The sequence below is a fragment of the Ovis canadensis genome, chromosome 20, assembly GCF_042477335.2.
Source record: "Ovis canadensis isolate MfBH-ARS-UI-01 breed Bighorn chromosome 20, ARS-UI_OviCan_v2, whole genome shotgun sequence".
Classification (NCBI taxonomy): domain Eukaryota; kingdom Metazoa; phylum Chordata; class Mammalia; order Artiodactyla; family Bovidae; genus Ovis; species Ovis canadensis.
The window spans coordinates 41,435,742-41,449,439 of NC_091264.1; the positions used below are offsets into that span (position 1 = coordinate 41,435,742).

At 44.8% G+C, this 13,698-nt stretch overlaps 1 protein-coding gene across 2 annotated transcripts; it reads left to right on the plus strand.

Annotated features, from left to right (window-relative positions):
- The first annotated feature begins 11,824 nt into the window (after positions 1–11,824).
- FKBPL (FKBP prolyl isomerase like) lies at positions 11,825–13,424 on the plus strand. Of its 2 annotated transcripts, XM_069563476.1 has the most exons (3): positions 11,825–12,048; positions 12,289–12,725; positions 12,933–13,424. In XM_069563476.1, exons 1-3 carry the CDS (start codon positions 12,003–12,005, stop codon positions 13,398–13,400), a joined length of 951 nt encoding a protein of 316 aa, XP_069419577.1. In that variant the 5' UTR covers positions 11,825–12,002; the 3' UTR covers positions 13,401–13,424. The 2 variants fall into 2 exon arrangements, with proteins under 2 accessions (XP_069419577.1, XP_069419576.1); XM_069563475.1 differs by having other exon boundaries at positions 11,912–12,048; positions 12,289–13,424.
- Positions 13,425–13,698: the final 274 nt, after the last annotated feature.

The following is a 13,698-nucleotide window of genomic DNA, read 5'->3' on the forward strand; positions in this document are numbered from 1 at the left end:
GTGGGTTCTCCTTTGGACGGTCAGGTTTACCGTGCTTTACTTACCCGAATTCTTGAAAAAAGAACTTACATTTGCAGTTTGCACTTCCTCACTACCTACTCACCGCCTCCAACCCCACCCTCCCCTCTCCCACCTCCATTCAATAGGGTGTACTGTTGTCAGAAATGTCTTTCCCTCATACCCACTGCTTCTTAACCCTTTGGAATATGCTTCCAATCCAAAGATTACTGAAATTGTATTTTCAAATAGTTTTCAATGACCCAAAGTTACCAGCAGCCAAAACCCAAGGTATTTTCACAGTAGACTGCCTCTCTGAAGCCTTCCATATTTGTCCCTTCACCTTGGATTCCCCACTTTCCCAGGTTCAGGGGCATATTACCTGCTCCCATTCTGCCTCTGCTGCTGCTAAGTTGCTTCAGTTGTGTCCGACTCTGTGCACACACAAACCTCACTTTATCCTTCCTCCTCTCTCCCCGCCTGTTTTTTTTTTTTTTTTTTTACCTTCTGTGCCTTAAGCATCTATATATGGACTTGTTTTTTTCCTTCTCTGAGAATTTCCCTTGAAAAATCTCATTCACTCCAAACTCAGACCTCATTTGTAACCAAATGCTTCTTTGCTACAGACTGAATGTTTGTGTTTCCTCAAAATTCATCTGTTGAACCCTAATCCCCAGTGTGATAGTGTGGCATTTGGGAGATGATCAAGTTTTAAGGGTAGGCCCTCATGGATGAGAATAGTGCTCTTATAAAAGAGACCCCAGAGGAACTTCCCTGGTGGTCTGGTGGTTAAGTCACCACATTTCCAAGGCAGGGGTCATGGGTTTGATCCCTGGCCTGGGAACTAAGATCCCACATACCCTGTGGCATGGTCAAAATATTTTTTTTTTGTTTTAATTAATAAAAGATCCCCAGAGAGTTCCCTTACCATTCCACCATGTGAGGACATAGCTAGAAGGTACTCTGTGAATCAAAAGAAGCTCTCACTAGACACTGAATCTGCCAACACCTTGATCTTGGAATTTCCAGCCTTCAGGACTTGAGAGATTGACTTCTGCTGTTTATAAGATAGCCAGTTTATGGTATTCTGTTAACAGTCCAAGTTGAGTAGAACATTCTCCAAACTCTGTATTTATAAGCATTCCTCTGGTGTCTGTGGAACATGTGGACAATGCTAGGTGTGAAAGTCACTCAGTCTGACTCTTTGCAACCTGGAATTCTCTGGGCAACAATACTGGAGTGGGTTGCCATTTCCTTCTCCAGGAGAGCTTCCCAACCCAGGGGTTGAACCTAGGTCTCCCACATCACAGGCAGATTCTTTACAGTCTGAGCTACCAGGGAAGCAATGCAGCCCATCCTCTAAACTCAGCTGGTTCCAAACCAAACAGATAAAATGACACTGAAAACCACCTGGCCTCCCTCTGTCAGTTCAGTTCAGTTCAGTCACTCAGTCGTGTCTGACTCTTTGTGACCCCATGAATTGCAGCACGCCAGGCTTCCCTGTCCATCACCAACTCCCGGAGTTCACTCAAACTCACGTCCAATGAGTTGGTGATGCCATCCAAACATCTCATCCTCTGTCGTCTCCTTCTCCTCCTGCCCCCAATCCCTCCCAACATCAGAGTCTTTTCCAATGAGTCAACTCTTTGCATGAGGTGGCCAAAGTACTGGAGTTTCAGCTTTAGCATCATTCCTTCCAAAGAACACCCAGGACTGATCTCCTTTAGAATGGACTGGTTGGATCTCCTTGCAGTCCAAGGGACTCTCAAGAGTCTGCTCCAACACCACAGTTCAAAAGCATCAATTCTTCGGCACTCAGCTTTCTTCACAGTCCAACTCTCACATCCATACATGACCACAGGAAAAACCATAGCCTTGACTAGACAGACGTTTGTTGGCAAAGTAATGTCTCTGCTTTTGAATATGCTAACTAGATTGGTCATAACTTTCCTTCCAAGGAGTAAGCGTCTTTTAATTTCATGGCTGCAATCACCATCTGCAGTGATTTGGGAGCCCCCAAAAAATAAAGTCTGACACTGTTTCCACTGTTTCCCCATCTGTTTGCCATGAAGTGATGGGACCAGATGCCATGATCTTAGTTTTCTGAATGTTGAGCTTTAAGCCAACTTTTTCACTCTCCTCTTTTCCCCAGTGCCCTTCCTTATTTGAAAACTTGATGCCTCTTCCACCTCCTTCCTGCCTTTACTTGTGGTGAGCTGTTAAGCCCAGTCAATTCTGCCATCATGATGTCTTTTGAATCTGCAACTTTTCCCCACTTCTTGCTGGGAAAATGACCTCATCTAGGATTATTACAACAATTCCCCTAGTAGGTCTCCTTCTTTGCCACCTTTTCCTACTCCAGGTCCCCCTTAACACCACTGTCAGGTTACCCTCCCTAAACACACTTTTTATAAACTCTTAACATGCTACTCAAAAGCCCTTCAAGATTCCCTATTGCTTACTCAACTGTTCACAAAATTTTAATCTGGGCTTTGACCTCTCCCATAATTTGAAATCATCCATCTTTCTGTGGAACCAAACTGTATTATTCATCATGCCCACCTCCAGATCTTTATTTACCCAGCTGTCCTCAAATCTAAGAGCTCTTTCTCTAATATTTGCCTGTTACAAACCAAATTGTTTGGTGCTTGCCATGTGTTTCAGACCACATCTAAGCTTATGCTTATGATATTTTCCCTCCTTTCACATCTGCTTCTACACTTGGCCAAAATGTACCAATCCTTCAAAGCTCAGATCAATTCACTCCTTCACTGCAGCAAGAAGGAATCTCTCGGGACTTCCCTGATGGTCCAGTGGTTAAGAATCCACTTGCCAATGCAGGGGCCACGGGTTCAGCCCCAGGTCTGGGAAGATTCCATATGCCTCAGAGCAGCTAAAGCCCATGCACCATGACTACTGAACCTGCGTGCTACAACTACTGCAGCCGGTGTGCTTAGAGCCTGTGCTCAGCAACAGGAGAAGCCACCTCAATGAGAAGCCTGTGCACCTCAATGAAGGGTAGCCCTGCTCACTGCAACTAGAGAAATCCCTCAAGCAGCAACAAAGACCCAAAGTAAAGACCCCAAACAAAGACCAAAAATAAATAAATTTTTAAAAACCTGAGTATAAGTTGCCTTTTAAAAAATAAATAAAGCAGTGTGTTTCTAAACACAGCTCCAGGCATTCCTTGGAGTCATGATTCTTGCCTCTGGCAATACATTATAGTCATCTGGGGAGCATTTAAAAAGCCCAAAGCCCAGGTCGCATTCTAAACCAATTAAATCACCATCTCTTGGGACTCAGTCATCAATATTTTTAAAGACATCCCCAGGTGATTCCAAATCCAGCTCTGTCGGCACCATACCTGTACCTAAGTGCTGAATATGTCTGGGGAAAAATGCACAGTCATACCAACCAGTCTCACTTCCTTTGAGAGCTAAGGGTGGCCTGAAAGCCTGCATTTTCCCACATTCTCCAAATCTGAGATCACAGTTTCACAAGATGAAGACCTTCTTTCCTATCTCAGTGAGAAAATAGAAACTCTCAGAAGAGAACCTCCTCTGGTCCCAGCTCCAAATCTACCAGGCCACATGCATCTCTGTTGAATTCAGTGCCTTCTCCTTGTTACTGCAGAGAAGCTGACCTGTCCCCATCCTATGTGGGCACTAGGATCCCACCCTTCTTACCTGTGCAGAAATTAACTCTTGAAATGATCCCCTATCCCTCTCACATAATCAGTTTTCCCCTCATTACTAAAACATTCCAGCACCATACAAACATGCTATACTAATACAGCTCATCTTTGAGAAGAAGGGAAAAATAAATTCCTTTGCTACTAACCTATGTAGTAATAGCACAAAATTCAGAATAGTGGTTAGCCCACGACAAGAAGAGAATTCTTTTGTTTTGTTTTGTTTTGTTTTTTAATTGAAATGTAGTTGATTTACAATGTGTTAATTTCTGCTGTGTTGCAAAGTGATTCAGTTACGCATATATGTATGCTTAGTTGCTCAGTCATGTCTGACTCTTTGCAACTCCATGGGCTAGGACCTGCCAGACTCCTCTGTCCATGGGGATTCTCCAGGCAAGAATACTGGCATGGGTTGCCATGCCCTCTTCCCAACCCAGGGATCAAACCCAGGTCTCCTCCATTGCAGGGGGACTCTTTACCATCTGAGCTACCAGGGAAGCCTTACACACACACACACACACACACACACACACACATCATTCTTAATATTCTTTTCCATTATGGTTTGTCATAGAATATTGAATATAGTTCCCTATGCTATACAGTAGGACCTTGTTTATCTATTCTATATATAATAGTTTGCACCTGCTAATCCCAAATTCCCACTCCATCCCTCTCCCACCCACCCATCCCAGCCAGGAGAATTCTGATTGGAGAGAGATACATAGGGAGCTTCAACAATAGCCAGAAGATTTTGGTCCTTAAGCTGAAAGATGTTTAATTACTTTAGAATATGTATGTGCCATGGTTGAGAAAGTCTGGTCTAGAACCATTAGCAACACTTGACACAGTTGATCACTTCCTCCTTGAACTGCTTTCTTCACTTTGAATACTCTTTCTGGATCCAATTTAAGAAAGTATACACTAGTTCCTTATTTGCTACGTCTCAGTCTTCATGGACTCTTTCAAACTCCTAAATAATAGAGGGCTCCGGCCTCTGCCCTTGGCCCTCTCCTCTACCTTAATCCAAGCTCCTGTGCTGCTGTCGTTTCTTGGCTAGCCCTTTAACTGGACTTTCTGCTTTTATTTTTGACTTACATAGTCCTTCCTTCATGCTGAAACCAGAGTGATCTTTTAAATTACCAGATAATATCACTCACCTTGCTCAAACCCTCTGATGGCTCCCAATCACACTCAGAACAAAACCTTTACCTTGGCCTACCTGACCTCACTTCTCCCCACCCCTCTGATTTCATCCCCTCCTACTCTTTTCCTCGCTTACTCTGATTCATCCACTCTGGACCCATTATTCTTCTTTTAGCAGCTATGATTTAATATAAAAATATAATTCCTTCTTGCCTCAGGGCCTCTGCATTCTCACCTTGGATACCATTCCTTCAGATATCTGCATGCCTGCTCCCTGACATCATTTATGTCTTTGAACAAATATCATCTTTACAAGAAGGCTTTCCCTCGTCAGTTGATTAAAAACAGCACCATCAAAAAAAATAAAAAAATAGAAACAGCACCATCTAGACTTCCCTGATAGTCCAGTGGTTAAGATTCCTCATGCCACTGCAAGAGATGCAGTTTCGATCCCTGTTCAGGGACTGAATGAGTAGCTCATGGAATTGTGTGAGAAGAAATGAGGTAATACACAAAAGACACATAGAGCAATATCTGGTAGCATTGTGGTCATAATGCATGGTCACACATTGGTACTCATACACAGCATCTTTCATAATTTAACATTTTATTATGGAAAGGCTGCCCTTCACTGCCTCATCTTGCCTGAAAACCCTACCTATAAGGGAAGCACAAGCCAAATAGTTTGGAAGCAGAGAGGAGAAAGGAACTATTTTGACATAAATCCCAGCAGCACTAAAAAAACCACAGAACCCACCAAAGCTAAACAGAAGGGAAAATTTATTTAGCCTTTGGAAAACTAGAATTTTTGTCTCTTATTCTGATGATAAATGACAGAGAATAAGTGTAGCATATGGTTCCTTGTGATGAGTATGGAATGCAGGGGAATGTGAGGGGTGTAAAAACTTCCAGTCAGCTTGATGCCTGGTGACAGTATAAAGAGATGCTGAAATTGACAAGCTGGAGATGAATAACATGGATATAAAGCAGCTTTCCTTTCCTTTTATCTCCTATCTTGTGCAGCTTCCTCCACATGCAGTAAATCAATCTCTGCCTGTCAAAATTATGGCCATCTTCCCTGGTGGCTCGGATGGTAAAGAATCTGCCTGTAGTGCAGGAGACCTGAGTTCGATCCCTGGGTCAGAAAGATTCTATGGAGAGGGGAATGGCAACCCACTCCAGTATTCTTGCCTGGTGAATTCCATGGGCAGAGGAGCCTAGTCCATGCAGTCGCAAAGAGATGGATACAACTATCACTTTCCAAGGCTCAACCCTTTGAAGTCCTTTTCAGATTACCTCCAGTTGGAAATAACTTCCCTGCCACTTATAACTTTTTGCCTTTCATCTGGAGCTTTTGTCAACTATAACTCTTTACCACTGTTAGATGGGGAGTTTTGTATTTATCTCCATGGCTCACTGACTAATCCTAAGTTCTCAGTAAAGATTACTGAATAGATAAAAGAATTGTTATCCCAAAACTGGGTTCATCTCTTGTTGGGCGTTGATCCAAAAGCCACAACCAAGCCAAGGACTGCTAGGAGGAAGTATTTACTACTTATAGCAGGTAAGGAGAACACTGGGGATCTTTCCCAAAGTTGTGTCTTCTTGAACAGCAAAACCGAGGAAGTTTTCAGATAAGCGTACATGCATACTCATGAAAGGACTTGGGCAAAGTATGCATATTCTTTTCTTTAAAAAAAATTTTTCTTTTCTTAATTTATTTTTGGCTGCGCTGGATCTTCATTGCTGCGTGGGCTTTTCTTTAGCTGTGGCAAGTGGCAGCTACTCTCTAGTTACAATGCATAGGCTTCTTATTGCAGTGTTTTCCCTTGTCACAGAGCACAGGCTCTAGGGCACATGGACTTCAGTAGAAAGCACTGCTGCTGAGGCTGCTGCTGCTAAGTCGCTTCAGTCGTGTCCGACTCTGTGCGATCCCATAGACCGCAGCCTACAAGGCTCCTCCATCCCTGGGATTCTCCAGGCAGGAACACTGGAGTGGCTTGCCATTTCCTTCTCCAGTGCATAAAAGTGAAAAGTGAAAGTGAAGTCACTCAGTCGTGTCCGACTCTTCGAGACCCCATGGACTGCAGCCTACCAGGCTCCTCTGTCCATGGGATTTTCCAGGCAAGGGTACTGGAGTGGGTTGCCTTTTGGAGGCAGTGGATTGCAGTACATTGCCTTTTCCGCTCCAGAGCACAGGCTCGGTAATTGTGGCACATGGCTTACTTGCTCTGAAGCATGTGGGATCTCCCCAGATCAGGGATCAAACTTGTGTTTCCTGCATTGGCAGGCAGATTATCACTGAGCCACCAGAGAAGCCCTATTATTCATATTCTTGAAGGGGCTTGAACAGAGGAGAATTCAGTATAGAATTGGGGCAAAGGTCAACAGAGTTCAAGCTTTAGTTGACTCAAGTCATGAAGGTCAGAAGCATCAGCATCCTTCAGGTACTAGCTGATCTGGTGGTTGAGCACTTGTGAGGGGTGTTGAATTCTACAAAGCAGCTCAAGAAAGTGCTTCTGGCTAATTCATATCATTGAAACAGAACTGGAAGTCTTTATGATTGATTTATTCATTGCTATTGTTACTTCTCTTGCCTGGTAATGAGGTAGGCTCATGATGGGTTCCTGGGCTGGTGTCTGTGAAGTGGAGTAAAATTCAAGCTCTGTACTCACCCAGACACTCTGAGGACAAAACTGGTGGCAAAACCTGAGCTCTGCTAAAGAGATAAGGTGCCCACTCTTGAGGTCAAGGAAGACTTTCCTGTCTGCATGTGAGCAGGAAGGCTTCTTGGGGGTCAAAAAGGGAGGAGAGCCATCCCATAATAAGTGTGGAAATGCACCCACAGACCTCTGTGGTGGGAGCTATCTTAGCAAATAGCTGTATATGCATCTTGATAAGCGTCTAAGGACCAGTCAGGTGTGAGGAAAGAAACAAGACAATGGGCCAAATGTAAACAAAGAGCCAGAAGGACTATCCTATATAAGTAATTAATTCACCTCTTTCCTGCTTGCTTCTCACTCAGGACCCCTGCATTCCTCTTTGAGTATGTATTTCTGCCTCTCTTCAGTCTTAAATAAACAAACTGTTTCCCTCTGTGTGCTCTCCCACTTGTGCTGTCTTTCTAACTTTGTATCTGTTTTTTACAGCTTTTGCCTCCTTGAAACATTCTTGCTTTCAAACAGGGATAAAGAGCCAGGGTCACTTTGCTTCTAATCTCTAGCCTGTGCTGGTCTGGTGGCTAGGGTTCTTTCTCATCTAGATTACACAGGTTCAATTCCTGGGCAGGGAACTAAGATCTGTCTTTAGGACCACTCACTGCTGTCTCTCAGAGATCATTAACAGTCATTGTTCTCATAAGATCATTATTACTGAGACTTGTTCAAGGGCAAGCATTATGGCCAGGCTTAGATCACAAAATGGCTTGGGCCTAAAATGGCTTCTCTTATGTTAAAAAGCTGTTATCTGGTTCTTTTCTTCTGGGGACCACCCCTACTCTATTTGCTTACAGAATGGAACTTCACCTATTAGAGGGCTCTGTGTGTGTTAAGACATGTAACAACAATCAGCTCACAAATTACTTTGCACCAGCTCCTGAACCTTTCTTTGCATTCTCCCACCAGATCAGGTCTTTATTTATTTATTGACTGCACCAGAGCAGCATGTGGAATCTTATTTTCCCAGGGATTGAAACTGTGCCCCCTGCAGTGAGAGTCTTAACCACTGGACCACCAGTGAATTCCCAGGGTTAGTCTCTAATGAAAGCAAAACAATGCCTTAATGGGGTCAGGCAAGGATAGCAGTAGAATAAGGCCAGATCTTCTGAGATCCAATGATCTCTAGACAGGCTTGGGGATATAATCCTCCAGGCTTGTTTCTCTTCTCTTTTTTCATTCCTTAGTGACTATCTCCAGAGAACTGAGCCCTAGAATATAGGATGCAAGGGTAGGAAAACTGAGAAAGCAAGCAGTGTCTCCGTCAGCATTCATGTTGTAATGCTTTAGGGGGACAGCAGATACTATTTCCCATTTCTGAGTCTTCACATCTTGACCCCTTCCTAGGCCTGTGCTTCTCAAGTTGAGAACAGGGAGGGTTTACAGACCCATGAATGTCTTTTCTGGGGACTTTTCAGTCCTCTTATAAAACTTAAATTTTGCATTTTGGTTTTAATGGGTCATCTTTTAAAAAATAAAAATAGTTTCTTCCTGGGTGATTTTGATTACTATCTTTAGCGGTCTGGGACCTTTGTTAATGTATTTGCTTGTTTTCAACATTTTTTTTTCTTTTTGGTGAAGTCGCACAGATCTTAGTTCCCTCACCAGGAAACGAGCCCATGACCCCTGCACTGGGAGCTTGGAGTCTTAACCACTGAAACACTAGGGAAGTCCCTCATGTTTTTTACATATAGTCACAATGATGACAAGGGATCACCCAAAGAAACAAATATTTAATTCAGTGTTTCTCAGTATGTGGTCTATTGTGTTCTCAGAGGTTCAGTTCTAATTCATTCTTTAGATGGTAACAAAAATGTCTCATCCTTAGGACTTCCTAGCAGTGCGGTAGTAGCTAAAGACTCTGCACTTCCAATGCAGAGGTATGAATTCAGTTCCTGGTTGGGGAACTAGGATCCCAAAATACTCCGAGGCTCAACCAAAAGTAAAAAACGTCTCATCCTCAAGGGATATTCCCTCACCCTTCATCCACTCTCATAGCATCTCTCACTGCTACAACTTATTCTCCATGCCCCAACTGTAAGCTCCATGAGAATAAGGACTGTCTCTGTCTCATTCATTTATGTATCCCCAGTTCCTAGCATCCTGTCTAGAACATAGGAGGTGCTCAATAAATATTTGTTGAATGAATGAATGGAGGAGACGAAACACAAAAGAAATAGAGGCACTTTATTCAGCTCACAGAGAGACAGTCTGACCCAGTCCACCCGTCAATGGCTGCAGAAAAGAAGAAATTAACATATTTCCTCCTATTTTAAAGAAAAATGGCCTTTTTACTTTACTTCATCTCCTCTCCCTCTCTGTTCTATAAAACAAACTGGCATCTAGACCCTGACAAGATGGTTACTTTGAGACATTAGTCTGCCATCTTTTTGGTCTGCTGCTTTCCAACTAAGGTTGCTTTCCTTGCTTCAAAAAAAAAAAAAAAAAGAAAGAAAAAAGAAATAGAGGCAAGGCCCATGCCTTGTGGAATCTGTTGGAACTGAAACATATACACACAAAACAGTAAGAAACCATTACAAAGCAATACATTTGTAGCAGAGTAGTTTGTTGTTTGTTTTTTTTTTTAATTGAGAGAAGCTAATCTCTGAAGGGTCATCAGAGTGGACCTCTCAATTAAGGTACATGTACTACAAATTAGCAAACTTTGTCCAGGGATCAGGATGTAATCAAATCTGTGACTCATTCTAGACTTTCTGTCTTTCCTAGAAATCACTGAAATGGAGCAGGGAGGGAGAAAAGGTAGATCAGTTTTCAATAGGAACACAAGGATTCCAAGAATCAGAGTATTTAGCCTTAGTTGAAGTGGACTAAGGTTACACTAAGCACAGAACCTAGAAATAAAGCTTGAAGGGAAAAAAGGTCTAATTTAGTGATCTGAGACGCAACACAAAATGGAGAAGGCTCTTTTGACACAAGTCTGTGGCTAATGATGACATTACCTCCCCTCCTGGCATGGTCCTTTAGTCTGGGACACAATTGTGAACTGAACAACTGCAAACTGAAGAGGGAGCCAAAGTGAGGACTGAGAATGGAATTCTCCTTCCCTGAAGAGCCGTCGTAGCCCACCTGTGCAGGGAGCTGGAGGAGCAAGCCTGAATCACAATAGGGACCTACACGTTTTATTAGGAAGAGGAGGACCGGCTTTTCCACTGATTCGTCCAGTGGATCAGGTTATACCAGTTATACATGTAAAACACTGGAGTAGGAAATGGCAACCCACTCTAGTATTCTTGGCTGTAAATTTCCATGGACAGAGGAGCCTGGCTGGCTGCAGTCCATGGGGTCACAAAAGAGTGGGACACAACTGAGGATGTATGCATATGCAAAATACTTGACAAACTAAAAGGACACAGACTAAAAGGTCAAAAGGACAGGATGAGATTATTCTAGGGTCACACTATTCAATGTGTGTGGTCCATGGACCACCAGCAGCAGCATCCAAGAGCTTGTTAGAAATGCAGAGTAGCATGTCCCACCTTAGACTTCCTAAGTCAGAACATGCATTTTAACAAGTTCCCCAAATAATGTGTAGGGTCATCAAAGTTTGAAAATTTTGCACTGTCTATAAGATTCTTTGAGGAAGTAGAGCTCAAAAGGCATTGATGAACATGAGGCAAAGGTAAGGCAAGCCTCATCTGGATGGAATCCCAGCCCCCTGCAGAGGAAGCTCAGCATCCTAACCATTGGATTGTTAGGGAATTCCTCCAGGGTTTATTTTGAAGGACCTTGAACAGAACTGGCCACTCTGTCCGGCTGTCCCAAATGTAGTGAAAGTCACTCAGTCCTGTCTGACTCTTTGTGACCCCATGGACTGTAACATGCCAGGCTCCTCTGTCCATGGAATTTTCCAGGCAAGCATATTGGAGTGGGTTTCCATTCTCTTCTCTAGCGGATCTTCATGACTCAGGGATTGAACCCCGGTCTCCTGCATTGCAGGCAGATTCTTTACTGTCTAAGCCAAATGTAGGGGTATTAATAGAATAGCACAAGTGGGTTTTAGGTGGCCAGGTAAAAGGACTGGTCACAGCCGCGATCAGTCACCCCGGCTCCAGCATTCCCCATTATATCCTGTTTGGGCCCAATCTCCCATTCCAGACCTTCTCCAGACTTTGACGCAGCTGTACCTCGCCTAGCTCGGTACGATTTGGCCTAGTCCTGTTGCAAAGGTCTGGAGCTTCTCGTTTGCTGGGGTGTGGCGGTGAGTCAGTGGGGGAAATGATGTAACGTCCAAAAGGCGGGCTTAATCAGACTTCTCCCTCCTCCCGATTGGCTGCCAGGAATTTGACTAGACTCTTGTCTTTCGGGCTCCAGGGTTAGCTGTCAGTATCTCTGTCCAGCTGTCCCCTGGCTCCCCTTTCCATCTTCTCCACCTGGGGAAAGACTCCAAGGACAGTACTCAGTAGCACCTGGCTTCGGAAGAAGAGGTGATTTGAATGGTCTGGCTATTGCCATCAGGCGAGGCGCTTCGGCCCCCCCCAGGTATTTTTTGACTCGATCGGGTGTCCGTAGTTGGGAATGGCTACCCAAGCCGCAGGGAATTGTGGAACTTGTAGTTCGGGGTTGGAGGGGAGACTGGACCGGACAGAGATTCGGGAAGGAAAAAAAAAAAAAAAAAAGAGGACTTTGAGGACCGCGGTCCGGGGTCCCAAAAGGACGGAAAAGGAGTTTAAATAAAATTTCTGCCAATAGCATTGCTTTGATTTTTGTTTTTCAAATCAGGTGCTGACCTGGACTCTGTCCATCCCTTTCTATCCAAAACTGTTTACCCACGGTGGAAGGGGCCAGGCACCCAAATGGATACACCACCAGTCAATTCAATGGGAGAGAAGGACAGCTGTCAACCGCAACAACAAGGGGAAAAGAACTTTGAATTACCTACTCAGATTAGGCAGCATCCGCAAGAATCTCCTACGGAAATCCTTGAACTGAGAGTGAGCCCAGATCCAGCTAGCCAAATTCTAGAGAATCCTCAGGAAACTGAAAAACTGGCCGCTGAACTTGAAAAAGACTCTGCTAAGTCTCGTGGATCAGCCAGTGCGATGTCAGAGCCCCTTGAAGCTTCTGATCTCTGGTACTGTCCTGATGGCAGCTTTGTCAAGAAGATCGTAGTCCGTGGCCACGGCTTAGACAAACCCAAGCTGGGCTCCCGCTGCAGGGTACAGGCTTCTGGATTTCCTTTGGGGTCAGGGCTGCCAGAGGGCTGGACAGAACTAACTGTGGGGTTAGGCCCTTGGAGGGAGGAAACTTGGGGGGAGCTTATAGAGAAATGCTTGGAGTCCATGTGTCAAGGCGAGGAGGCAGAGCTTCAGCTCCCTGGGCGCTCTGGACTTCCTGTCAGGCTCACACTGGCCTCCTTCACTCAGGGTCGAGACTCCTGGGAGCTGGAGGACACCGAGAAGGAGGCCTTGGCCAGAGAAGAACGTGCAAGGGGCACAGAATTATTTCGAGCGGGGAATCCGGAAGGAGCTGCCCGATGCTATGCACGGGCTCTTCGGCTGCTGCTGACCTTACCCCCACCTGGCCCTCCGGAACGAACTGTCCTTCACGCCAACCTGGCTGCTTGTCAGTTGCTGCTAGGGCAGCCTCACTTGGCGGCCCAAAGTTGTGACCGGGTGCTGGAGCGGGAGCCTGGGCATATAAAGGCGTTGTACCGAAGGGGTGTTGCCCAGGCTGCTCTTGGAAACCTGGAAAAAGCAATGACTGACCTCAAGAAGGTGTTGGCCGTAGACCCCAAAAACCGCGCAGCCCAGGAGGAGCTGGGAAAGGTGATCATTCAGGGGAAGAAACAGGATGCAGGGCTGGCTCAAGGACTGCGCAAGATGTTTGGCTGATTAAAAGTTAAACCTTAAAAGAGACAGGAACATGTGAAGTGTGGTCTATGCTGTGAGATTTGGTGGGGACCAAGGGAGAGTTGCACCATATCCCACTCCAAGTTTCTGCCTTCCTAAGGGAGGTAGCTGTGGTCTCAGCGTCCCTTTTTACCATTAAAAAGCTATATAGTCACGTGTGCTATGTTTTGGGGGGGGGCTGTCCATCTCCGAAGATGAATCGATGAGCTAAACTTCTAAATCTAGGACATGCTGGGGCAGAGGGCGTAAATCCAATGCCTGAAAGCCACACTTCCTAGGC

What these genes read in the sequence shown, in the direction of transcription:
- FKBPL (XM_069563475.1), top strand. Translation starts at nt 12,003, where the DNA reads ATGGTCTGGCTATTGCCATCAGGCGAGGCGCTTCGGCCCCCCCCAG. An exon ending in GGCGCTTCGGCCCCCCCCAG is followed by an intron (nt 12,049 to 12,288) that starts GTATTTTTTGAC and finishes TTTTCAAATCAG; the next exon opens with GTGCTGACCTGGACTCTGTC.